Here is a 24,730-nt window from a genome sequence, read left to right as displayed (position 1 = left end):
CCTGGAGGGCTACAGTCCATGGGGTCGCAAAGAGTTGGACACGACTGAGCGACTTAACTTGTGGCAAAACCAATACAGTATTGTAAAGTAAAAAAATAATAATAATAATAATTTTAAAAAATAAATAAAATAAAAGAACTGATAACTTACCATCTAAGGCTATGTCTTTGGCAATTTAAACTTTCATAAGTTTAAATATATATTAAGGTTTATAGCTGTAAATGTGAATTTCAGAAAACCTAGAAATTTTGATTCCTTCTCGAACAGATGTTTATCCTCATATACTTCAGAATGAATCAAAGTTCAAGTATCTTCTGCTCAGCCTCTTTGGATACACACTAGAAACTTCTTCAGAAATGTTTTGAGGTTTTAGAAAAGATTTGTGTAAAAAAGAAAATCGTTAGAGTCATTTTTCACTGTTGGCTTTTTGCCAGCTTAAAAGTTAGCCCCAAGGGCTATGAGCCACATTTTTCCCATAGGTCTGCCAGCTACTGTTTCAGTGCCTTTAAAAGCACCCCAGTGGCTTTAAAGGTAAATGTAGTCATTCCCAGGCACTGAGAACTCAGGTTCCAACAGCGCCCAGACTTAGAAAATGGCTACATGAAATGTCTGGGGCATTAAATGACATATAATACATTCTTAGAAAATTACTTATAGTAGCAATAAATGTTTGCTTTGTGTTCTTGACTTTGTTTATCTCAACTTCATTATGCTGAATATATTCTTTTCTGTTTTGTAGGGTGGATCTACGACATCACCCAAAAATATGACTTTTCCTTCTATATAAGCGGTTTACTCTACATGGTAGGAATCCTCTTTCTACTCATCCAACCGTGTATTCAAATTATAGAACAATCCAGAAAAAAATACATGGATGGCGCGAATGTGTAGTGTCCTGTGATGTTCCGTGTAAGGTTCCCTTGTCATCCTCATGCACACCTCACTTGGCTACTGTGAGGAGCCTGTGACATGTCGTGGGAAAGCGTGTTGTCCCGTAACTCGCACTGTTGTTTTAAATGCCATTGCCATGGCTTCATGTGAAAGCAGCGCTGCCTGTCCGTGTGGGGAGAGACGCTGTGGACCACGCACACCTTAGAGATGCCAGTGTCCTGCAAAGACAGCCTATTGAATCACTGGTAGAAATTCCCTTCTAAAAACTATCTCATCATCCATACTCGGACTAGGGTTTTAGATATAGCTTTTAAAACAGAGAATGAAAGCTTCTCAACCTAGTTACTTCTTTGTAAGGTGAAAATAAGGTGTCTAAGTGCTTCTGAAAAACTTAACAGTTAAAGGTTTCCCCTGCTTTTTGAAAGCGTTTTTCACTACTTTGCTTTTACGAAAGACCTGCATTAGTTTTTGCTCACAGGAAAAAACTAGAGGAGGATTTTTGCTTTTACAAAAAAAAGGGGAACCTTGTTCAGCGTTTGTTTTGCTGCGAACGTTTGCAGAGGCAGCGCCAAGCTCCCTCCCAGGAACCACGCAGGCATCTCAGCATCAAGTCGCCAGGACTTTGGATGGTGTCTATGAGCATCTGTGCTTGATCTCAGTTTATTTGTGCATCCATTAGCAAGATGTGTCCGGAGGTCATGGCTTCTTTGCTTTATGCCATTTCGATTAAGGTTTCATAGAATGCTCTCTGCTTTCAGATGGTGGAGGAAACCTGTAAATGAATTTTAAGCACAAGAAAATGCTAGACTTCAGAAAGTATTACAGGGAGCAATTGCGTTACCAGTGTAAAACAAAGGCAGACCCTAATTTCAAAGGCAATGCATTTAGTACAATTAAAGAAACACAGTTTATATTTTTATTAAAGAATTCTGCAGCTAAGGCATACAGTTTCTAAATCTTTCTCTAAAAATAGCACTTGCCGTTACTCCTAATGCAGTATTATATAGTTAAACTGAATCTGAGACAAATCTTAATAAATAAATAATATAAATAATCTCCTTAGTGAAAGTCATATTTGTGCATATAACCATTGAGTCAAGGGCTAAAATTCAAGCACTTTTATTCATTTTATTGGCCTCTTAGTTTATCAGCATGCTCTGGGGCCTATAGAAATTTTTTTCTGGGTTTCTCTTACCCAGTAAATAAAGTAGAAAACTAATTGCTGATTGACATGTAAAGCTGGTTGTTTAAACCATTTGTAAAGCATGTTACTAATCCTAAATATAAGACTATCATGTTGTGAGGATAATAAACAAAAGGCCCTTGGTCCAAATGTCTGTGCACTTGACATTGGAGTAGTGGTAACAAATAGCCCTTCTCCAGTGCCTCTTGGTGTGCTCTGGACAATTCATTTGCCTGAGCTCAGCACAGTTTTTAAAACAGTTCTCTTGATTGATTTCATACAGAAGATAACTATGATTCATGACATTGAATAATGCTCTTCCTTTATCGGAGATCTCTATTTTTCTAAGCCAAACATTTTTCAGACTGCAAAATGTTCTTCCGAGAATCATTTTGAAATTTCTGGCTGCCTTACTTGTTTACACATATTTTAGAACTATTTAAATTTTCACTCACGATTTGCTTATCACACACACACACAAATATTTTAATATCATTGCCAGTGTCTCTGGTCAAATTTATCTAAAGTGAGTACAGACCATTCTCAGTTATCCTTGATGATTAGACAGGAGTGGTACTAGTAACTGGAGTCACAGAATGTTACCCCAGCCTAATTTTAGCCAGCTGTTTCAGTCTTTTACTCCACCAAACCCTTCAGAGCTGTTAACAAGTGATTACATGCACACATTTCCTTTTTGTTTCATCTCCATTATTTCCTGCTCTAATGTCTAGTGGGAGGGGTTGTGTAATGAAAGGGACCACCAAAATAACAATAATAATAAAAGGCAGCTAGTGGAAAGGAGGAACAAAAGCATGGCTAATACACTCACAATATTACCGCCACTGATTCGAGAATTGCCTGTAAATTATGATAGATAATAAATTGCATGTCATACTCCATTTGGTCCAACACGACCTGTTTGTTATCGTGACAGCTTTGGTTGCTATGAAAGGATCCTGCTCTCTGTTTTAGATAAAGGTAATTTTCAATGCTGACACAGTGTTTTTTCTCTCTCAATATATATTTACCATTAATTTAGGATGATTCAATTGAAAATCATGTTGTGGGTTTTAAAACTGATGACATTGCTTCCTTACTTTCAGTTACTGACACGATCAAATTAACAAGTTGTTGTTTAGTCGCTCAGTCGTGTCTGACTCCTTGTGACCCCATGGACTGCAGCACACCAGGTTTCCCTGTCCTTCACGATCTCCCTGAGTTTGCTCAAATTCATGTCCATTGTGTCGATGATGCCATCCAACCATCTCATCCTCTGTCATCCCTTCTCCTCTTGCCCTCAATCTTTCCCAGCATCAGGATATTTTCCAATGAATTGGCTCTTCACATCAGGTGGCCAAAGTATTGGAGCTTCAGCTTCAGCATCAGCCCTTCCAATAAATGTTCAGGATTGATTTCCTTTAGGATTGACTGATTGATCTCCTTGCAGTCCAGGGGACTCTCAAGAGTCTTCTCCAGGCAGAGTTACGTATTTGGAATGGTGCTAAATAGCCAGTGTCAATGTTTGCACTGTTGTGCATCACAAAATACAAACTTTTTATCCGATGGTCCAGCTTTGGTTAAATATCCAAGTTAGACCTTCTCATGTTCAGTCCATCCAGTTGTTTGTTGATTTACTGTATTTATGGAAGTGATGATTTCTTCCAAATCAAGTCCTCATTTTACAAAAACAAAGTAAATCTTACTTGCAATATTCATGTTGCCAACAGAAAAAAAGAGAATGCTTGTAAAGAATTACAGCAAGTACATTAATATATCCTATTTAAAATATTATTTACAGTTCTTTGAAGATATTATAGTTGATTGTAATGTTATATGCTTTATAGGTTTTCCCTCATGTATCCACATAATTTTATTTACATATAACTCAATAAATTTTGTCCACTTTAAAGTTGGTCAGTGAGTTTCTGTACAAAATCCTTATTTTCTGGGTTTTAAGAGGAAAATTCCCAAGTGATGATTATCAGTTCGGTTCTTTCCCTGGAAAAGAGTTTTTCTCTAGGTGTGGTTACCAAACCTGAGTGGCACAGTGGTAAAGAATCCAGTTGCCAATGCAGGAGACACAGGAGACGTGGCTTCGATCTCTGGGTGGGGAAAATCCCCTGGGGTAGGAAATGGTGACTCATTTCAGTATTCTTGCCTGAAAAATCCCATGGACAGAGAAGCCTAGGGGGGCTACATGGAGTTGCAGAGTCAGACATGACTGAGTGACTGAGCATGCATGCATGGTTACCAAACCACCTGGAGAAAATTACCTAACATTAATTGTTAGAAGGGTCAGCTTCAGCTACAAAATTTAAAAGGTTAAAAACCTTTTAACTGAGCAGCTACATTTCTAAAATTTGTTATACATGAACAAAGACAAATGAATAAGGGTTGTTTGATTTATTGTTTGCTATATAAAAGACTGGATAGAATTTAAATGTCCATCAGTGGGAAGTGCTTAATAAAGTATGGTATTTATGCAAATGTTACAAAAAAAGAGACAGATCCATCTATAAAATTAGAAAACAGTATTCAAGATATATTGCTAAGAGGGAAAAATCAAGATGTCTAATGTACTCCCAATTACATTTTTGCTAACTACAAAAAAGGTGATTCATGTCTTGTGTGTGTGCATATATATATACACATATGTACAATATATATATACATATATATATATATAGAGAGAGAGAGAGAACATTTCTGGAAGGAAACACAAAAAAACATTAACAGTGTTCAGCTCTAGGGAGGAATAAGTTTGGGTTCTGGGGTGGGACTGACATTTTCCCTTATACACAGGATGTTTTTCCAATTCAAAACTTGTGTCCAGACTTTTTTTGTGTGTTTCATCTATTTATTTATTTTTAGGCCACAAAGCATGTAGGATCTTTAGTTTTCCAACCAGGGGTCAAGCCCACACTCCCTGCATTGGAAGCATGGAGTCTTAACAACTGAACTGCCAGGGAAGTCCCCAAAATTGTTTTAAATGCAGGTTCCTGGAGCTACATAAAAACCTAGTGGATTGGAATCTTGGGGGATTGGGCAATAAATCTTCCTTGTAGATAAGCTTATCAGTTGATTCTTATTGTTGACAGTCGCTTAGTTGTGTCTGACTCGTTGTGACCCCATGGACTGCAGCACTCCAAGCCTTCCTGTCCTTCACCATCTCCCAGAGCTTGCTCAAATTCATGTCCATTGAGTTGGTGATATCATCCAACCATCTCGTCCTCTGTCGTCACCTTCTCCTCCTACCTTCAATCTTTCCCAGCATCAGGGTCTTTTCAAATGAGTCAGTTCTTTGCATCAGGTGGCCAAAGTACTGGAGCTTCAGCTTCAGTATCAGTCCTTCCAATGAATATTCAGGATTGATTTCCTTTAGGATTGACTTGTTGGATCTCCTTACAGTCCAAGGGACTCTCAAAAGAGTTTTCTCCAACACCGCAATTCAAAAGCATCAGTTTTTCTCAGTGCTCAGCCTTCTTTATTGTCTAACTCTCACATCCATACATGACTACTGGAAAAACCACAGCTTTGACTACACAGACCTTTGTGAGCAATGTAATGTCTCTGCTTTTTAATATGTTGCCTAGGTTTGTCATAGCTTTTCTTCCAAGAATCAAGAATCTTTTAATTTCATGGCTGTAATCACCATCTACACTGATTATGGAGCCCAAGAAAATAAAGTCTGACCCTGTTTCCATTGTTTCTCCATCTATTTGCCATGTAGTGATGGGACCAGATGCCATGGTCTTAGTTTTCTGAATGTTGAATTTTAAGCCAGCTTTTTCATGCTTTTTGACTTTCATCAAGAGGCTCTTTAGTTCCTCTTCACTTTCTGCCATTAGGGTGGTATCATCTGCATTTCTGAGGTTATTGATATTTCTCCTGGCAATCTTGATTCCAGCTTCTGCTTCATCCAGCCCAGCGTTTCTCATGATGCACATAAGTTAAATAAGCAGGGTGACAATATACAGCCTTGACGTACTCCTTTCCAATTTGGAACCAGTGCGTTGTTTCATGTCTGGTTCTAACTGTTGCCTCTTGACCTGCATACAGGTTTCTCAGGAGGCAGGTAAAGTGTTTCCATCTCTTTAAGAATCTTCCACAGTGTGTTGTGACCCACGCAGTCAAAGGCTTTAGCCTAGTCAATGAAGAATAAATTGATGTTTTTCTGGAATTCTCTTGTTTTTCTTCGGTGATCCAACGAATATCGACAATTTGATCTCTGGTTCCTTTGCTGTTTCTAAATCCAGCTTGAACATTTGGAAGTTCTTGGTTCACATACTATTGAAGCCTAGCTGGAGAATTTTGAGCATTACTTTGTTAACATGTGAAATGAATGTGATTGTGCAATCATTTGAACATTCTTTGGCATGGCCTTTCTTTGGGATGAGAATGAAAACTGACCTTTTCCAGTGCTGTATACACTGCTGAATTTTCCAGATTTTCTGGCATATTGAGTGCAGCACTTTCACAGCATCATCTTTTAGGATTTATAGCTCAGTTGGAATTCCATCAGCTCCACTAGCTTTGTTTGTAGTGATGCTTCCTAAGGCCTACTTGACTTTGCACTCTAGGGTGTCTGGCTCTAGGTGAGAGATCACACCATTGTGGTTATCTGGGTCATTCAAATCCTTTTTGTATAGTTCTTCTGTGTAATCTTGCCACCTCTTCTTAATATCTTCTGCTTCTGTTAGGTCCATACCATTTCTTTCCTTTATTGTGCCATCTTTGCATGAAATGTTTCCTCGGTATCTCTAATTTTCTTGAAGAGATCTCTAGTCTTTCCCATTCTATTGTTTTCCTCTATTTCTTTGCATTGATCACTGAGGACGGCTTTCTTATCTCTCCTTGCTATTTTTTGGAATTCTGCATTCAGGTGAGTATATCTTTCATTTTTTCCTTTGCCTGTAGCTTCTCTGGGCTTCCCTGGTGGCTCAGACGGTAAAGCGTCTGCCTGCAATGCGGGAAAATTGGGTTCAATCCCTGGATCGGGAAGATCCCCTGGAGAAGGAAATGGCAACCCACTCCAGTACTCTCACCTGGAAAATTTCATGGACTGAGGAGCCTGGTAGGCTACAGTCCACAGGGTCGCAAAGAGTCGGACACGACTGAGCGACTTCACTTTCTTTCTTTCTCTTCTTTTCTCAGCCATTTTTAAGGTCCCTTCAGACAGCTATTTTGCCTTTTTGCATTTCTTTTTCTTGATGATGGTCTTGATCACTGCTTCCTGTACAGTGTTACAAACCTCTGTCCATAGTTCTTCAGGCACTCTATCAGATCTAATCCCTTGAATCTGTCACTTCCACTGTATAATTGTAAGGGATTTGATTTTGGTCATACTTGAATGGTCTAGTGGTTTTCCCTACTTTCTCCAATTTAAGTCTGAATTTTGCAATAAGGAGTTCATGATCTGAGCCAGTCAGCTCCCAGTCTTATTTTTGCTGACTGTATAGAGCTGCTCGATCTTCAGCTGCAAAGAATATAACCAATTTGATTATGGTATTGGCCATCTGGTAATATCCATATGTAGAGTCATCTCTTGTTTTGTTGGTCATTTGCTATGACCAATGGGTTCTCTTGGCAGAATTCTGTAAGCCTTTGTCCTGCTTCATTTTGTACTAAAAGGCCAAGTGAAAAAAGTGAAAGTTGCTCAGTCGTGTCTGATTCTTTGGGAACCCATGGACTATAGTGTCCATGGAATTCTCCAGGCCAGAATACTGGAGTGGGTAACCATTCCCTTCTCCAGGGGATCTTCCCAACCCAGGGATCAAACTCAGGTCTCCCACATTACAAGTGGATTCTTTAGCAGTTGAGCCACCAGGGAAGACCAAACTTCCCTGTTACTCCAGGTATCTCTTGACTTCCTACCTTTGCATTCCAGCTCCTTTATGGTCACTAAAATTGAAGACCAGCTTTCGGTATATTTAAGAGTAACACATTCCAGGGACTTCCCTGCTGGTCCAGTGGTTAAGACCCCATGCTTCCACTTCAGGGGCTGTGAGTTTGATCCCTGGTCAGGAAACTAAGATCCTGCATGCCCTTCGGCACAACCAAAATATAAAGCATTCCAGCCAATTTGAAAAAGCAACAGTGAGTTTATTAGCATGGTTTTTTTCCTTTTGTTAAGTCACTACCAGTGTAACACTTTGATAAAGAGAAACTTGTGAGTTATTGTATTTTAACAAATTAAAAATAATTTTGTTTTCCTGTTACAAAGTATTATGTTACATGTTCATTGATATACTGAATTTGATAAGCACATAAGTATGTATTAGCATACTGAAAATAGAATAAAAATAAGCAACAAGAAGAAAAAAAATTTAATGTAATTCCAATACTCTGATATAGACATTGCGATATCTTTTATATCTTCTTACTCTTTGGGTGTTTCACAAAAATCCCTTTTATACTTTATAATTTATAATTAAATGTTATTATAAAGCAAATTATAATGTGTTCTTGGCATGAACACTGTGTCAGTGACATCTCTCTGTATCAGTTGATATGCATCCTCAGTCCAGTGGTCTCAACCAGCTTTTTCACTCCAGCACAACTGAGGGATTAAACATAGTTTTGATAATGGTGTTCTGTCAACTCTTTCTTAAAGGGCAAGGAGATGGGGCAGCAAGGAGGGAGAAAAAATGGTCAATTTATGTCCAAATAAATTCCATGTGACAAATACCTATCTGCAATATCACTTTTAATGATTGTATAAATTATAATGTTTTAAAAACAAACTTCCTTGGCAGCTCAGTGGTAAAGAATCCAACTATCAATGCAGGAGACACAGATTTGATCCCTGATCCAGGAGGATCCCCCATGCGATGGAGCAGGTAAACCCGTGTGCCACAACTACTGAGCTTGCACTGTGGAGCCCATGAGCCACAGCTGCTGAAGCCCATGCTAGAGGCTACACTCTGCACGAGAGAGGCCACTACAGTGAGAGGCCACTACAGTGAGAGGCCTGTGCGCTGCAGCTAGGGAGTAAGCCACTGCTCAACACGACTAGGGAAGATCCAAGCAAAGCAATGAAGTCCAGCCAATGAAGAATAACCAAAAATAAATAAATCTTAAAAAAAAAAAACCTCAAATTCCTGATTGTTGGCTGCTTAGGTTGTTTCTGATTTTTAACCATAATGTGTAATGTGGTGATAAATACTTCTGTCAACCTTCAATCGATTTCAAGTGTTCATCCTAACTCCCTTGCTTTGATTATTTCCTTCTTTCAGGATGAAATTCTGGTCAATTACTATCTACGGAGCATTCCTAGTACATAGTATTTTTATTCCACTGTGTGCCTCCATAGTTCCTTTCCACTCAACAGATGTAAACTGGGCTCCTAATAGAACAAGGCCAGTTCATGCAAAGTGCTTGCCTGCATGCAAAGGAAGCTACTGTTGCTAAAAGTGACAATTTGATAAGGAAGCTAAGGGAAATTAGACTTGTGACCTGCTTAAATGAAATTGTAATTAATAGTGTAAAATACATAGAGGCTCAAGAAAACAACTGAAGAACCATCCCTAGGTATGTCTATTTGTCAAATGAAAGACACAGACTACAAATCCTAGACTTAGAGTTCTCAAACTCTTGGGTCTCAGGTCCCCAATGAAGTCCCAAAGATCTTCTGTTTTCATAGGCTATATCTTATTGATATTTACCATATTAGGAAAAAAAACTAAGAAAATTAAAAAATATTTGTTATTACTTCATTCTAAAATAACAGTGAACTCACATTCATATAAAACATTTTTTGAAAAGTAACTATATTTCCCAAAAAAAAATTTTAGTAAGAGTAGTGACATTGTTTTACATTTTTGCAAATTTCTTTAATATTTGCATTAATAAAAGACTGTTGGGGGTTCTCATGTTTGAGAACAGATAGGGTTCTCATGTTTGTTTCTGCATTCAATCTGTTACCTCACACTTTTTTTAAAAACCTCCCCAGAAAGCTAGAAGAATTTGGGTCTTTAAGCATGAGCTGCCTGTATTCCTTTCTTGCACCTTGCAAATAAATACTGTATTTTCCTTCACCACAACCAGGTGTCAGTAGATTGGCTTTGCTGCTCTATCAGACTCAAGTTTGATTCAGTAACAATTTTGTCACACAGGATATTCAAAAAGATGTGAAATCAAGAGTAAAGATTTCATAAAAGTGATCATTTTTACTGTTTCATCAAGGATGTCCTTAAGTGAACCTTATTTGACTACAAGCATGCCAATGAGAAATACAGTGACTTCTGGTACACTGGAGTGGCCCTGCTCCGACTTGTGCCAAGGCACTAACAGCAGCCACCATTGCCCTGCATCGTCAGTGCAAGCCTCAACACAGTGACTCCAGGACCAAACATGAGACTGAATGAAGTTATTCAGTATTTGGAACGTCTCAGCACCCCTTGTGTTTGCTTCTAAGCATTCACATAGAAGATCTTTGTCTAGTTGGTATAACACTGGATGAACACAAGCGAAATGGCGAGTCTGGACACATCCATTGATTTGCCCGTTTGTGAGACAAAAGTACCATTCTGCAGAGAAGGTATTAACTCAGCTTTCCTGTTTGCAGCTTCATCTTTGAGTTCACAAGCTCCTGTATGATATAAAGTGTCGCCGCTTTGATGTCTTCTACTGACTCTCTGGCCAGCCAGCAGTCAGCAGTGGCAGCTCGCAGGCTCACATGCCTTTCTGCCAGAGGAACTTTCTGTGATGGCACACACAGCGCAAGTTGCCTGCCTGCAGGGCACTCCAGTGGCTTTGCCTTCCTGGGTTGAAAAGCTATAATGAACAATTTTTGGCATTTAATGAACTCATCACATCTGCATTTAAAATATTCAATTCCTTTTTCTTTAGACTCTGAATGATTTCTCTTAACATGATGCCGCAACTTATGAGGTAACACAAAGGTAAAATTTTAACATTGTAAAGCCAAGGAATAGGTAGCTTTTAAGTCATATTTTGTTTCAAATCTGTACTTTTTTCAGATTTTAGATTCATCTTTTCCAGCATCTTTGCAATTAGATGGTACAGCTGTGAACCAAGGAAACAAGATTTCTAATCTCCCTTAAAGTTAATGATCCATGCTTAAATATAACAATAAATGGAGTGTGACTTAAACGTAACACTGAATGGAGGGTTATAAAGCCAAAATGTTGGGGGAACAGTGGTGGGGGAGAAAAGGCTGATGTTGAACTGCAAAGACAGAAGCAGCAGCATTTGGCATCAGGAAAGAGAAACTGAGTCAGGGCAGAGTGCAGATCACTGGCAATGCATTAAAGATGCCGTAAAGGAACTGTGTGGACCTCCAGCAGTCAAAGCAGGATTGGCCTGAGGGTCTCAAACTGGCACTGGGGAGCCTCTTCCAATGTCAGGTAAAGTGGGAAGAGGTGCGAGTTCTTGGGAAGGCCTGGTCTTTGGTGGAGGAAAGTAGCAGGAAGAAGAGAGGACTGAATTTGGGAAGGTACCAGTGAGACATGTTCCACTCTGTAACTCAGTCCTTTACCTGGTTTGCTCTTAGAGCATGCGAGGGCCTTGAAGAAGAATATGCTTATTATTATTTAAATAAATGTATAGTAGTATGCTTGCTTCCCAGGTGGCGCAGTGGTAAAGAATCTACCTGCCAGTGCAGGAGACACAGGAGACATGGGTTTAATCCCTGGGTTGGGAAGATCCCTTGGGGCAGGGGAAAATGGCAAGCCACTCCAGTATTCTTGCCTGGGAAATCCCATGGACAGAGGAGCCTGGTGGGCTACAGTCCATGGGGTCGCACAGAGTCAGACACGACTGAGCGACTGAGCACGCACACATGCACGTATAATAGTATGCTTGTGGGAAGGTGGGCAATGATCTAGTTCATCAAAGGCTTGGAACAGGGACTTCCCTGGTGCAACAGTGGATAAGAATGCATCTGCCAGTGCAGGGGACAAGGGTTCCATCCCTGGTCCAGGAAGGTTCCACATGCTACGGAGCAGCTAAGCCCGTCTGCCCCAACTGCTGGAGCCTGCTCACTCTAGGGCCCGCGAACCAAACTCCTGAGCCTGTGCGCCTAGAGCCTGTGCTCCCCAACAGCAGAAGCCCCTGAACAGAGGCTCCACAATGAGAAGCCTGTGCACTGCAACTAGACAGTAGCACCCGCTCACCTGGAGAAAAGCCCGCGCAAAGATCCAGCAAAGCCAAAAAGAAATACAATTATTATTTTTTTAATTGCAGATTCCATATAATCAAAGTTTAATGCATGTAATATACTAACCTCTTCAAGAATAAAAAGCAGTACTAGAAGTTGACATGGAGTAAAATATACATATTTCTTTAGTCTATAAATTAAATATTCACATATGCAACTGTTAATAAATTATTTTTATAACACTAAACATATGAGTCACTGGAGAATATCAGCATTTTACTTTTACAGTTACAATGGTGAGTGATAGCCAGGCAGAAGCACATTTGAGCGTAAAGATGAAAAAAGACAAAAGTATAAACTGCTGTGACATTTCACTCTGAAACGATGTGTCATGAACGAAGCAGATTTATCCGTCCACAAAAAAACTGTCAGCAGAGGCGGAGAGGCAAAATCGCCATTGCCTCCCCATGGAGGCGGGAGAGAGGGGCAGAATGATCGACCACTGAGGTTGCTGGTGTCTTACAGGATTTTAGGTTGATGATACGGTCCCTATTTGGTAAAAATAATTTCAATTAGGTAATAAGGCAGTGAATTATGAGGGTGAATAATTATCAAAAACAGCTAATAACCTATGTTGTTTAACTATTAATAATGGCCAATATACAATAATTCATTTTTAATTATTTCATCTTTAGCATCTATTTTTATCTTATAACCTTTGATATAGTAGCAAGTTTTTAAACAGCCATATTTGTGTTCTTAGTAATGCAGGTTGAATCTAGCTTATTATGCATGCCCATAAGCTTTCAGCACTCAGTTGATAAAACATTACACATGAAATTTTTAAGCTGTTGACACTTTGCATCAAGGTCACAAATGGGCTGTAATTTGATATTTACACAGTTCTGTTGACTTGCCACAGGGTACATGCACACAGTTGCTGTACACACGTGGTATTAACCTGTCACTGAAAACCTGGCCGGGAGTGAAGTCTGGAACTTCCAAGTGAAGCAAAGCAGCAGGAGCCACACAGAGGCACGAGCCCTCTGCCTGCCTGCCAGCCACCCTGCCTCGATCCTGGGCAGGACCGGAGGCCTGGGTCTCTCGCCAATGAAGTCTTTGCTCTGTGCTTGGACTAAATCCAGACGCCACTTTGACAGACGCTTCATCTGCCAGGAAGCAGATTGCGTTTGATTTCACAGACATCCCTGGAAACCCAAGACTGAGTGTTAAGGGCGCGTGGATGAGGGTTAAAATCTGATCTGGTAGGAATCCAGGTTTAGTAAAACAGGAAACAAGAATCTGTCGGCAAGCCATGGCTATGGAGCTGTTCCCGAGGAGTGAGGTGTCGAGAAAAGCCAGAGCCCACCTCTGGCTCCCATTTAGGATGTCCCCGGGCATCACAGGAAGGTCCTCTGGCCTGGGGAGGGGGCTGTATTTTTTCTAGGTAGCAAAGTGGAGATTGCGGGCAAGAAGCACTGATAAGGTTGATAAGGTGACGGGAGGCTGAGAGCTACTTTGTTCTGTACCCTGAAAGGAGTCATGAGACTATTTGCTGTATGGGTACTTACTTGGTATGAGCTCTCGGGAAGAAAACGATTGTTAAAATAACCCATCTCAGGGAGGTAGAATTTTCCTCCCTGCAAACTGTACTGCTTTTGCTCCTCTGCCAACTTAACAGAATACAAACTGTGCTTGGGTTTTCAACCTGCATTACCACAGCCTGTGTTTGTGTGTGTGTGTGTGTTTTCTTTAAATACTTATTTCTTCGGGTCTCTGTTGTGTCCTAAGGGATCTTTCTTTGTGGCTAGCTCCCTGGCATGTGGGATCTTAGTTCCCCGACCAGGAATCAAACTCATGTCCCCTGCACTGCGGGATGGATTCTTAACCACTGGACCGCCAGGGAAGTCCCAGCCTGTGTTCCTAAAACTCCCTATTATACTCACACATGGAATCTAAAAAACACAACAAACTGGTGAATATTACCAAAAGAAGAAGCAGACTCACAGGTCTAGAGAAGACACTAGTGGTCACCAGTGGGAGGCAGGAAGGGGAGGGGCAACATAGCTGTGGGAGAGTGGACAGTACTAACTGCTGGGAAAAGATAAGCTCAAGGATGTATTGTACAACATGGGGAATACAGCCAATATTTGGCAATAACTATAAGTGGAAAGTAACCTTTAAAAATCTGTATAAAATATTTTAATAAAAATAAAGATCAAATACCCTCCCCGCAAAAAAAAAAAAAAAAAAAAAAAAATCCCTGTTATGAAAGTGATGATACTCCAGATTCCTTGTGGGGAGCAGCATCTCTCTAAGAAATATCTACAGGTTTATTTGACAACATCAAGTCCTGGGAAGTTAAATTCTGCACCCAGTCTACGAGCAGAATGTCTAGGCTTCTCTCCAGCCACGTCCCAGGGGGCCAGGTCAGAGGCTGTCCACGTGGGGGACACATGCCTGGCATCCCTGGTCCACAGAGTGGGGGCCCTGAATACCAACTTCAAGGAGCAGAGTCAGGGAGGCAGCTGCCCTCATGGGAGCACCCCCCCCCCCCCACTCCATGGCCCCTGTCCCCTCATGGCTCCCTGTGGGCACACTCAGCCACCTACTCTACTCATGGGTGAACTCAGATGACACAACACCAGGAAAAACTCCAAAAGCCCACTTCCCCCTTTCCAACGCCTAGATAAAATACATCTGAAATAAAAACCTGCCAATAATCATTTATTGTTTCCATACAGCAGAAGTCTCTTTTCTAATGTGGTGGCAGGACATGGGGGCCTCCTGTCCTGCAGCCCCCCACCCCCGAGTAGTGCCAGGGTCATGACCTGACCCTCCTTGACCTGTAGCCGAGACTGTGGTTCAGGCAAAAGGCCTGGCAGAGGCAGGCGTGGTGCTGCGTGTGTGTGCGCAAATACTCTATTACTCCTTGAATCAGCAAGGCCTTAGCGCTTAAGGGACGGCAGCAGAAGAGGTCTGACCCGGAAGGAAAACGCACCGTGCCTCTTACTTCCCAGCGGCGGGAACGTGTGCGTCTAGAGCTGACTGCTTCCGCTGGCTTCCCTGCCGCTGCTTCCTCTTGCGGAGGTGCCGCTGGAGCTGCAGCTTGTTGGTGAAGTACATCCGTCTCCAGCCCAAGTCCTGGGCCAAGGCTCGCATGTCGGGAGTGATGTGGTCACAGGAGCTCCGGACGATCTGCTCCCACAGTTCCTCCGACATGCACAACTGTGGGTAGAAGTCAGAGGGCGGTGACATCACACGCGGGTTAAGGGAAAGTCATTCACTCACTCACTCAACATTGCTGTCCAACTCCTGCTGCCCGTGAGACCTGGGAGGAAACACCGCGGATGCACGGAGAGGTGCAAGCCACAGTTCCAGTTCGTGAAGTTTCCTCTGTGGGGAGAGAGGCAAGCACCCAAGTATCTAAAGGACTGAGCAATACTCAATTAAGGGAGTAAACTGAGTCCTGATCTCATTTGAGATGCAAAATGCCAGCTAGTTATAAACAGTGCCCATACTACATAACATAGTTTATGCAGATAGCCTGGTAGGGTGAATTTCTGATTAGCCACATAGCAGAGGCTGACAATGTGTGGTTGACCCCTCTTCACCTAGGGCTGCAGGAGCATTGCTAACTTCTGCTCAGGTGCCTTCACGTTAAACCCTGGCTTAAGTCACCTCTGGCTTCCCAGGTGGCTCAGCGGTCAAGAATCTGCCTGCCACACAGGAGAGCCGTGGGTTCGATCCCTAGGTCAGGAAGGTCCCCTAGAGTAGGAAATGGCAACCCACTCCAGTATTCTTGCCTGGGAAATCCCATGGATGGAAAAGCCTGGAGGGTTACAGTCCATAGGGTCACAAAAGAGGCGCACAGGACTTAATGACTAAACAACAACGGATAAGTCACCTCTCCCCTGGGGTTGTTCAGCGGACACCTTAGCTCACTGCGGGCTGCTCAGTCGTGAACCACATTGAAACCAACAAGCAGCCCTTGGAGACCGCCAACCAGCACACCTAAAATTTACACACTCCTGGGCCCAGGGTCCTGTCCACAAGTTTCTCTCCAAGTCCTTTGCATGCTTGACATCACACCATGCAGCAGAGTGGTCTGAAAGATTCAGTCTGCTCCCTGAGCCTGTAGGCACAGGGCAAAGAGAGCCGTTCTCTGGAATACCGTCCCCGGGATGTCCTTCTTCTGTCTGGTCCTTTACCTGAGGCCAGGAGGTTAAGGACAGACAAGACCCCTCCAGCCTAGCATCTTCACAAGACCATTTTGCCCTCCCTCAAGCTCAAAGCTGCTACAGTTCAGCTTCCATTAACCAAAGATTTCCCACCAGGACTTTTCCAATTGCTACCATCATTTATGACAACGCTGTTCATCGGCCTCATGCTACTAAACATTCTTACCATGGAGATTTTCTGACCCCTTGCTGCCATGCCCCCAAATCCTTCTTAAAGCTTCCATTACATTTATTATCTCTGACCTTAGCAATGGCCATGGTTTGTTTTTTGGTGCGTGTATGCAAGACCAGGAGCACTGAAAGTTGCTCGGATTTTTGACGTTGCACAGTGATAACTCCAGCAACTAAAATGTGCTTGAAGAAGGGTCCCATGTGGGCCCCAGGACACTTCCTGGCTCCACTCTTCCTGCGCCAACTGGACACTCAGGGGAGTTCATCGCCAACCTGATTTCCCCTTTCTTGGGTTCCATCTAGTGGTCATCACATGTGACAATCCAGCAGTGGAAAGAATAGCAGGAGTTCCCTAGTCACCCAGTACTTAAGAACGTGTTTTCCAATGCCAGGGACTTGGGTTTGATACCTGGTTGGGGACCTAAGATCCCACATGCCGAGGGGCAACTGAGCCCGTGCACCATGACTACCGACCCCGTACGTGCTCCTCAGTCTGACTTCTAGGCTCTTCTCCACACATACCCTTCTTCTCCCATTTAAACATGCAAACAACAGTGGCAGCACAACATACTCCACCTAGTCCTCCCACGGGGGAAAATGTGTCTGTTCTTTGCCTTCCACTCTTGCCACCCCATTCCTGCCAAATCCCAACAGTCACTGCAGACCTCTGGATGAGGCCTGTTCCTCCCAGTTAATCCCAGTTCATCTTTGTATCCTAGAATTATAAACTCAATGGGTACTGACTTGCCTCCTTAAAATACTAGGCGAAAGGGAAAGAGGAAATACTGGTTTACATGCAAATGCATGTATCACTGGGTGAGGAAGAAAATACAGGGAGCTACTGCAGTCCTGGATTCTGAAACTGGTCACCAGCAGGAGCTGTGTTTGTGATTTTCTCATTCTGCTACCTGTTCCATCTTCCTTTTGTCCTCAGCTTATTTAACTTCTATGCAGAATACATCATGAGAAACGCTGGGCTGGAGGAAGCACAAGCTGGAATCAAGATTGCCAGGAGAAATATTAATAACCTCAGATATGCAGATGACATCACCCTTATGGCAGAAAGTGGAGAGGAGCTAAAAAGCCTCTTGATGAAAGTGAAAGAGGAGAGTGAAAAAGTTGGCTTAAAGCTCAACATTCAGAAAACTAAGTTGGTCCCATCACTTCCTGGGAAATAGGGAAACAGTGGAAACAGTGTCAGACTTTATTCTTGGGGGCTCCAAAATCACTGCAGATGGTGACTGCAGCCATGAAATTAAAAGATGCTTACTCCTTGGAAGAAAAGTTATGACCAACCTAGATAGCATATCCAAAAGCAGAGACATTGCTTTGGCAACAAAGGTCCGTCTAGTCAAGGCTATGGTTTTTCCAGTGGTCATGTATGGATGTGAGAGCTGGACTATAAAGAAAGCTGAGCACCAAAGAATTGATGCTTTTGAACTGTGGTGTTGGAGAAGACTCTTGAGAGTCCCTTGAACTTCAAGGAGATCCAACCAGTCCATTCTGAAGGAGATCAGCCCTGGGTGTTCTTTGGAAGGACTGATGCTAAAGCTGAAACTCCAATACTTTGGCCACGTCATGCAAAGAGTTGACTCATTGGAAAATACTCTGATGCTGGGAGGGATTGAGGGCAGGAGGAGAAGGGGACGACAGAGGATGAGATGGCTGGATGTCATCACTGACTCGATGGATATGAGTTTGAGTGAACTCCGGGAGATGGTGATGGACAGGGAGGCCCGGCGTGCTGCGATTCATGGGGGTCACAAAAAGTCAGACACAACTGAGCAACTGAACTGAACTGAACTGAGTACCTGAACTGGTCAAGATTCTATACCTACTGATGTGATCCAAACCTTCTCCAATTCCTGCCAGGTGTGACCACTTCTTGATCTTATAGGTAGAAGATATTTTAGTTTTCTTAATTAGGTTTTGCCATTGAATGTGCCAGTGTTAGAAGGCATTTGCCAGAGGAAATCTCTGGTGGTCCAGTGGTTAGGACTCTGTATTTTCACTGCAGGGGGCCTTGGGTTTGATCCCTGGTGGAGGAAATAAGATCCTTGAAAACCATGTGGTGCACCCGAATTAAAAAAAAAAAAAAAATATATATATATATATATATATATATATATATATATATATATATATATATATATATATAGAGAGAGAGAGAGAGAGAGAAACAAAAAACTCAGCTCATGTGCATGGATGGTCTGAGTCCTAGAAATACTTCTCTATAATTCTCTGTGAACCAGCAAGTCTATTTTTCTCTGGTAAATAGGATTAATCACCTGAGTCAATATAGTAGTGTTCATTTGGGTAGTTTTTTCTTTTTCTTTTTTTTTTTTTTTTGCCTGTTTGTCCAGTGGCATTAGGAGCCCTAGATAGACTGGGAACACTTTTAATTTCTAGTTTGGTGGAATCATTCTTGTTCTTCACGTGAATGTATTGCTTCTTTGACCATCAACATTTCTAGCCTAGTAGCAGCCCAAGCTGTGAAGAAGAAAGCAACATTTTTTTTTCACATTGGTGATTAGGTGTGACTCCGAGAGAGGGTTCTCCCACGTCCATCCTTCGGTTGTAGCTACAGAAGAAAGAGGACCACACTCCACTCAGTGACTGGGAGCATGTATTACATCCTGTCAGACTGCGCACCAACCTTCCAAAGTGTTGTCTGTTAGCTGATGAGATAAGGGAGTAAGTGCCTCCAAAAAGCCATTCCCTCATTCCCTGAAAACAATTATTTCTAGATAGTGGAGGGTATGCTAAGAGTGGGAAATTTTGTACTCATTATCTTATGTATTTATATCTGTTTATTTAATAAGTGAATTTATTTATTTCAGAAAAAAAATCATCTGAAGCAATCTTGTGTGGGCTACGATGATGGAAAAATAAGGCATTCAGTCAATTTATACACGATGTTGCCGAAGGAGCATGGTGTGCCAGGAAAGCGGAACCAGACCCAGAGTAGGAACCTCACCCAAGGAAGACACGGCGCTGCTTCCTCCACGGTGGAGAGGGTCCAGAGTAACTGACCTGGCGGTGGTGTTCAGTCGTCAAGTCACGTCCGACTCTTATGCGACCCTGTGGATTATAGCCCACCAGCCTCCTCTGTCCATGGGATTTCCCAGGCAAGAATACTGGAGTGGGTTGTCATTACCTTCTCCAGGGGATCTTCCCGATCCAGGGATTGAACCCACATTCCTTGCTTCTCTTGCATTGGCAGGCAGATTCTTTACCACTGGCGCCACCTAGAAACCTGTGTAACCCACTGAGCACTTTGTCAACGACTGGACCCCGCCCTTTGAGTACCTTCCCGAGGGCTCAGCATTGCCCCTCCTGTGACAATGGCCAGATTAATCTTGAAAATAGGAGACTCATGTGGTTGAGTCCACGTACAATTTCCATCCTTGCCACCTGGGCACTTGGTTTTATGAACCCAGCCGGGGATAGGAGATAACTAACGTCCATAGAACAGACCCCCTCATTCATCTCATTACTGAAGATGTCCTCGGCACTGCATGCTCTTTGGTGAACAGTCACATGGGACACAAATATCCTGAGTCTTTGGATTATTCTGAAAAGTCAATCCAAATACCTCTTTCCCCAAATTCCACATTAATCTCCAAATCTTATTTAAGACCATCTATGCAAAACATCAGCATTTGCCCCACAGGAATTCAGGAGCTGTTTCTCAGTAGCAGAACAGTTATCTGCAAAAGCATCCATGCCTTTAGTCTAAAAACCTCAGAGATATGAGCTATAATTTTCCTGATGATGCAACGATCAAGATAGACCATAGCCATACAGGCCACAGACACTCTAAGTACCAATCTGCTGGATTGTAAGGAGCAAGTGATTCATCCGTTTACCCTGCATTCTGGACCAGCTGCTGGGTAAACCTAAATGTGGCAGCTTTATGGGCTACTTGGTAAATGAATCAGAGAAGCAAACTCAAATGTGTTATATATTACCTTGAAAACTAAAAAGACCCACAAGGAGCTGTGCTGCTTTTTTAGCACGCGTCAATTCAGTCATTTCTGATTCTTTGCGACCCTGTGGACTGTAGCCCACCAGGCTCCTCTGCCCATGGAATTCTCCAGGCAAGAATCAACTGGAATGGGTTGCCATTCCCTTCTCCAGGGGATCTTCCCAATGCAGGGATAGAACCCAGGTCTCCTTCACTGCAGGCAGATTCTTTACCATCTGAGCCACAGGGAAGGCCTTTTTGAGTAGCAAGTTACAATAAGGCAATGGATTCTGGATAACACATGGAGATGGCCGGCCTCTCAGTTCTTGAGTTCATCTCCAACTCTTTCACATATACATATCTTACACCAAGGCACCTAAGGTATCTGCTTCCCTTGCTCAGCAGCATGATGTCATCAGTGTGGAATAGCATGTGAGAAGGTAAAGGGATCAATATTTCTACGATGTAAGTATGACTTACAGCTGGAGAGCCGACATAGTACTCAGGCAAAATGATGAAGGTGTGCTGCTATCCTCACCAGTGAAGGCAAATCTCCTGTGGCATTCCTTCTGGAAAATTCAGGAAGATATAAGGAGGGTGCGTAACAGGTAGTGGCAAGGTAGGAGGTGAGAAATGATCAGACTGTAGATATATTTTGAAGGCGGGGTTCATGTGACTTGCTAATGAATTAAATGAGAAGCAAGAGGAAAAGGAAGAATTAAAGATGAGCTCTTTGACTTGAACAGCTATGTAAATCATGTTCAGTTACAGGACAGTGATGCCTTTAATAACCTGAATCCCTGAGGGACTTTGTGGAGCAGGGCCTCCTGTCAGCCTCCAGTGGGTATGAATCATGAGAGAAATGAACATCTATTATTGTCTCAAGCCCCTGGAGTTTTAGGGTGGTTTGTGACCCCAAACCACAATCTCTTACCTGGTCTATCCTAATATGATGGGTAGTGAAAACTTTTCTAGTGTTTGATATGTAACTGCTATTTAAGGATGACTACAAGCTTTGACTCCTTCACAAGATATGATGGGGTCCTTCTTGTAGTGAAACTCATTCAGGATGGATCACCTTTGGGCAATCCCATCAATGAAATGAGAAACTGGTATAGACTCAAGCCATCCTCTGATTTTATCCATTCTGTTGGTACAAATGCCTGGAAAATCCCAAGGACAGAGGAGCCTGGCAGGCTACAGTTCATGGGGTCACAAGAGTTGGACACAACTTAGCTACTAAACCACCAACCAGCACAAATTCCAAGGTTGCAAAGTTGGTTCAGCAGAAATGCTGTTGCTGTTGCTTAGTCACTCAGTCATGTTCAACTCTTTGCGATGCTATGGACTGTAGCCCAACAGGCTCTTCCGACCAGCGGATTTTCCAGGCAAGAATACTAGAGTGGGTTACCATTTCCTTCTCCAGAGGGTACTCCCCATGCAGGGAATGAACCCAGGGACCTCTTGAGGCTCCTGCATTGCTGCCGGATTCTTTACCACTGAGCCACTGGAGAAGCCCTGTCATTAGAAATGACTCAGAGGTAAATATTCTAAAGATGTATTAAAAAGGAATCTGAGCTATCACAAGTGTATAGTAACATAGCAGGAAGGATGGGGCTTCCCTGGTAGCTCAGATAGTAAAGAATCCGCCTGCAATGCAGGAGACCCAGGTTTGATCCCTGGGTTGGGAAGATCCTTTGGAGAAGGAAATGGTAACCCACTCCAGTATTCTTGTCTGGGAAACCCCGCGGACAGAGGAGCCTGGTGGGCTACAGTCCATTGAGTCTCAAAGGGTTGGACACAACTGAGCAACTAAGCACAACACACACAGAAGGACAGTGGCATGCTCTGAGGCGTGAGGACCTTTCCTGCCTTACTGCTCACGGGTGCTCCCATGTGACCTGAGGAAAATTCTTTCAAGGCCATGGCCTGTCATTGTGGGACCTACCTGCTGCAGCTCTTGTTTCACTGAGTGAAAAAACACATTCGCATACTTAACTCCATCTTACAAGAGAGAATATTTTCCTGTGTTCTTCAGGTACCAAGGTAGACAAGGTAACCAGCAAACACAGTTGATTTGAGCACTGGCCCTGACACTTAATGATTAAGTCCTCCTGGGCATTCTACTTACTGCTCTAAGCCTGTCTCCACATCCAATCTTGCATTTGCTCATCTAAGGAGCAGAATAAAGTGATTTAAGCACACTGGCCACTGAGTAAGGCTGCCTGGGCGCAGCACCAGATTCCACTGCGCATTACTTGTGTGCTTTATCTGAGTCTCTATTTCTGCCTTGATAATCAAGACTGGGTGGTCTCTACCCAACCATCCCACAGCTCTGTTTGAGGACTGCACTGGATTATGTACATCCAATGCTTAGCACATAGTAGGTATTCAATAAGTGGTACTTATTGTGACTACATGGAAATGATGCTAAACTTTTAGTGCTGTGACAATTACTAGGGGTGACACAGGTAAAGTACACGGAAAGATGTAATTGATGGGGAGGAAAGGGAGACGGAACAGATGCTACCTCATCCACTTCTGATAAGACACCGGGAAGAAAGTTCCCACGGGCACCTAGCTACTGGGGGGCCAGTTCAGTCACCAGGGTTGGGAGTCTGGGGAGGTCCAGCACCAGGATTGAGAGCTCCCCCCACCATGTGACAGCTGTCTGAAGGTGAACTGACCCTGCGCCTGACTGATGTCGGACCCACCTGGTGTGTGGACCCAACTGGTCATACCAGCTGCCACTACCCACCCCATCCATAGCTTCAGGAGGCCAAGCAGTCCACTCTCACCACCCTTGGCCTGGCCTTGGTGGGGTCCTGCTTTGTTCCCACGCATTCTGCTTTCTTTCTGGAGAAGGGGAAAAGCATGTAAGCATTATCTCTGTTCATGATACTGTTATACCCACTTTGGAGCAGAAAGCAGGCTATCGTCTTTACTTTCATACTTCATGCTGGTCTCAACATATTTCAATAAAGGAAAAGAGTGAACTACAAACAGAAATGAATAGAATAATAGGGCATCATCATTTAAGACCCTTTCTGCATAAATATTAAAGGCAAAAACTATTATATTCACATCATGAACGTTACTGTCAAACAGCAATACTGAATCTTATGATACTGACAACCCTCCAGACATTTTGATGTTAGGCAGGTCGTTCATTGTTTTAATCCCACCTTCAACAGCCCTTCAAGGTCCAGTTTCTCTACTCAGATTACAACATATTCTAAATATAAACAATAAAGGGAAACTCTTAAAAAGATTTCTTAGTATTAAAAAAAAACAAACATATCTGAACCTCTTTTTAAAAATATGAACTCTAGATGATTATTTCTTTCCCAGCACAATACATTTCAGGGTGTCAGTGTATCTTATATAACAGAAATTATGGGAGAAAATGATGAGGTTTTGGGGGGAAAGGAAGGAATTCTTGGAGCTGAAATTTCCACCAGTGTAACTTCATTTATGGATCATTGTATTTCATAAGGAAAATATTTAGTTTTATTTTGCATTATAAGTTGGTCCACAAAATACCCCCAGCCAGGACTCACAAACCCTAGGGCTCTTTTGCTTGATACATCTCAGGGTGCAAAACACAAAATACCCATCTTGACTGATTCTAGCCACTTGGATCCAAAATTTAGCTGATCGTGGATTTAGCTCCCCCTGGTGGTGGTGCATGAACTTAACATACATGAACTATGCAGACGTTCTAAGGGATCCTTGAGTTCAGTCCAGTTCAGTTCAGCCACTCAGTCGCCTCTGACTCTTTGTGACCCCATGGACTGCAGCACGCCAGGCCTCCCTGTACATCACCAACTCCCAGAGTTTACTCAAACTCATGTCCACTGAGTCAGTGATGCCATCCAGCCATCTCATCCTCTGTTGTCCCCTTCTCCTCCTGCCTTCAATCTTTCCCAGCATCAGGGTCTTTTCAAATGAGTCAGTTCTTCGCATCAGGGATCCTAGGACTTATCTATTAATAGCTAAAATCTTTCCTTTTACAATGTGAAAGTTAAGGCTGAGAGGGGATAAGGGTGTGACTGCCCATGGTTCATGGTGGGGAGTCACTGAGTGAAGAACAGAACCCAGCTCTCTGGCCTCAAGCTGATTTCAACACCCACACTCTCTGTACACAGTGGAGATGT

At 42.7% G+C, this 24,730-nt stretch overlaps 2 protein-coding genes across 4 annotated transcripts in view; one reads left to right on the top strand and one right to left on the bottom strand.

Annotated features, from left to right (window-relative positions):
• Positions 1–3,511, top strand: part of SLC16A14 (solute carrier family 16 member 14) — a 33,886-nt gene extending 30,375 nt beyond the window's left edge. The window contains exon 5 of the mRNA XM_069578514.1: positions 740–3,511. Within this exon, the coding sequence (XP_069434615.1) occupies positions 740–891 (152 nt within the window). The 3' untranslated portion in view covers positions 892–3,511. The remainder of the gene's footprint in view (positions 1–739) is intronic.
• Positions 3,512–10,547: 7,036 nt separating this feature from the next.
• FBXO36 (F-box protein 36) overlaps positions 10,548–24,730 on the bottom strand; it is a 103,230-nt gene continuing 89,047 nt past the window's right edge. For 2 of the 3 annotated variants that reach the window (XM_069578515.1, XM_069578517.1), the window contains exons 4-5: positions 15,196–15,422; positions 12,257–12,743 (exon numbers count right to left, since the gene is read on the bottom strand). In XM_069578515.1, the coding sequence (XP_069434616.1) occupies positions 15,204–15,422 (219 nt within the window). In that variant the 3' untranslated portion in view covers positions 12,257–12,743; positions 15,196–15,203. Of the gene's footprint in view, positions 10,850–12,256; positions 12,744–15,195; positions 15,423–24,730 lie in introns of those variants that run through there. The other variant, XM_069578516.1, reaches the window with a different exon arrangement.

The sequence above is a fragment of the Ovis canadensis genome, chromosome 2, assembly GCF_042477335.2.
Source record: "Ovis canadensis isolate MfBH-ARS-UI-01 breed Bighorn chromosome 2, ARS-UI_OviCan_v2, whole genome shotgun sequence".
In the NCBI taxonomy this organism is placed as follows: Eukaryota; Metazoa; Chordata; class Mammalia; order Artiodactyla; family Bovidae; genus Ovis; species Ovis canadensis.
The sequence above is the reverse complement of the archived record's forward strand: the minus strand, read 5'-3'. Positions and strand labels throughout refer to the sequence as shown.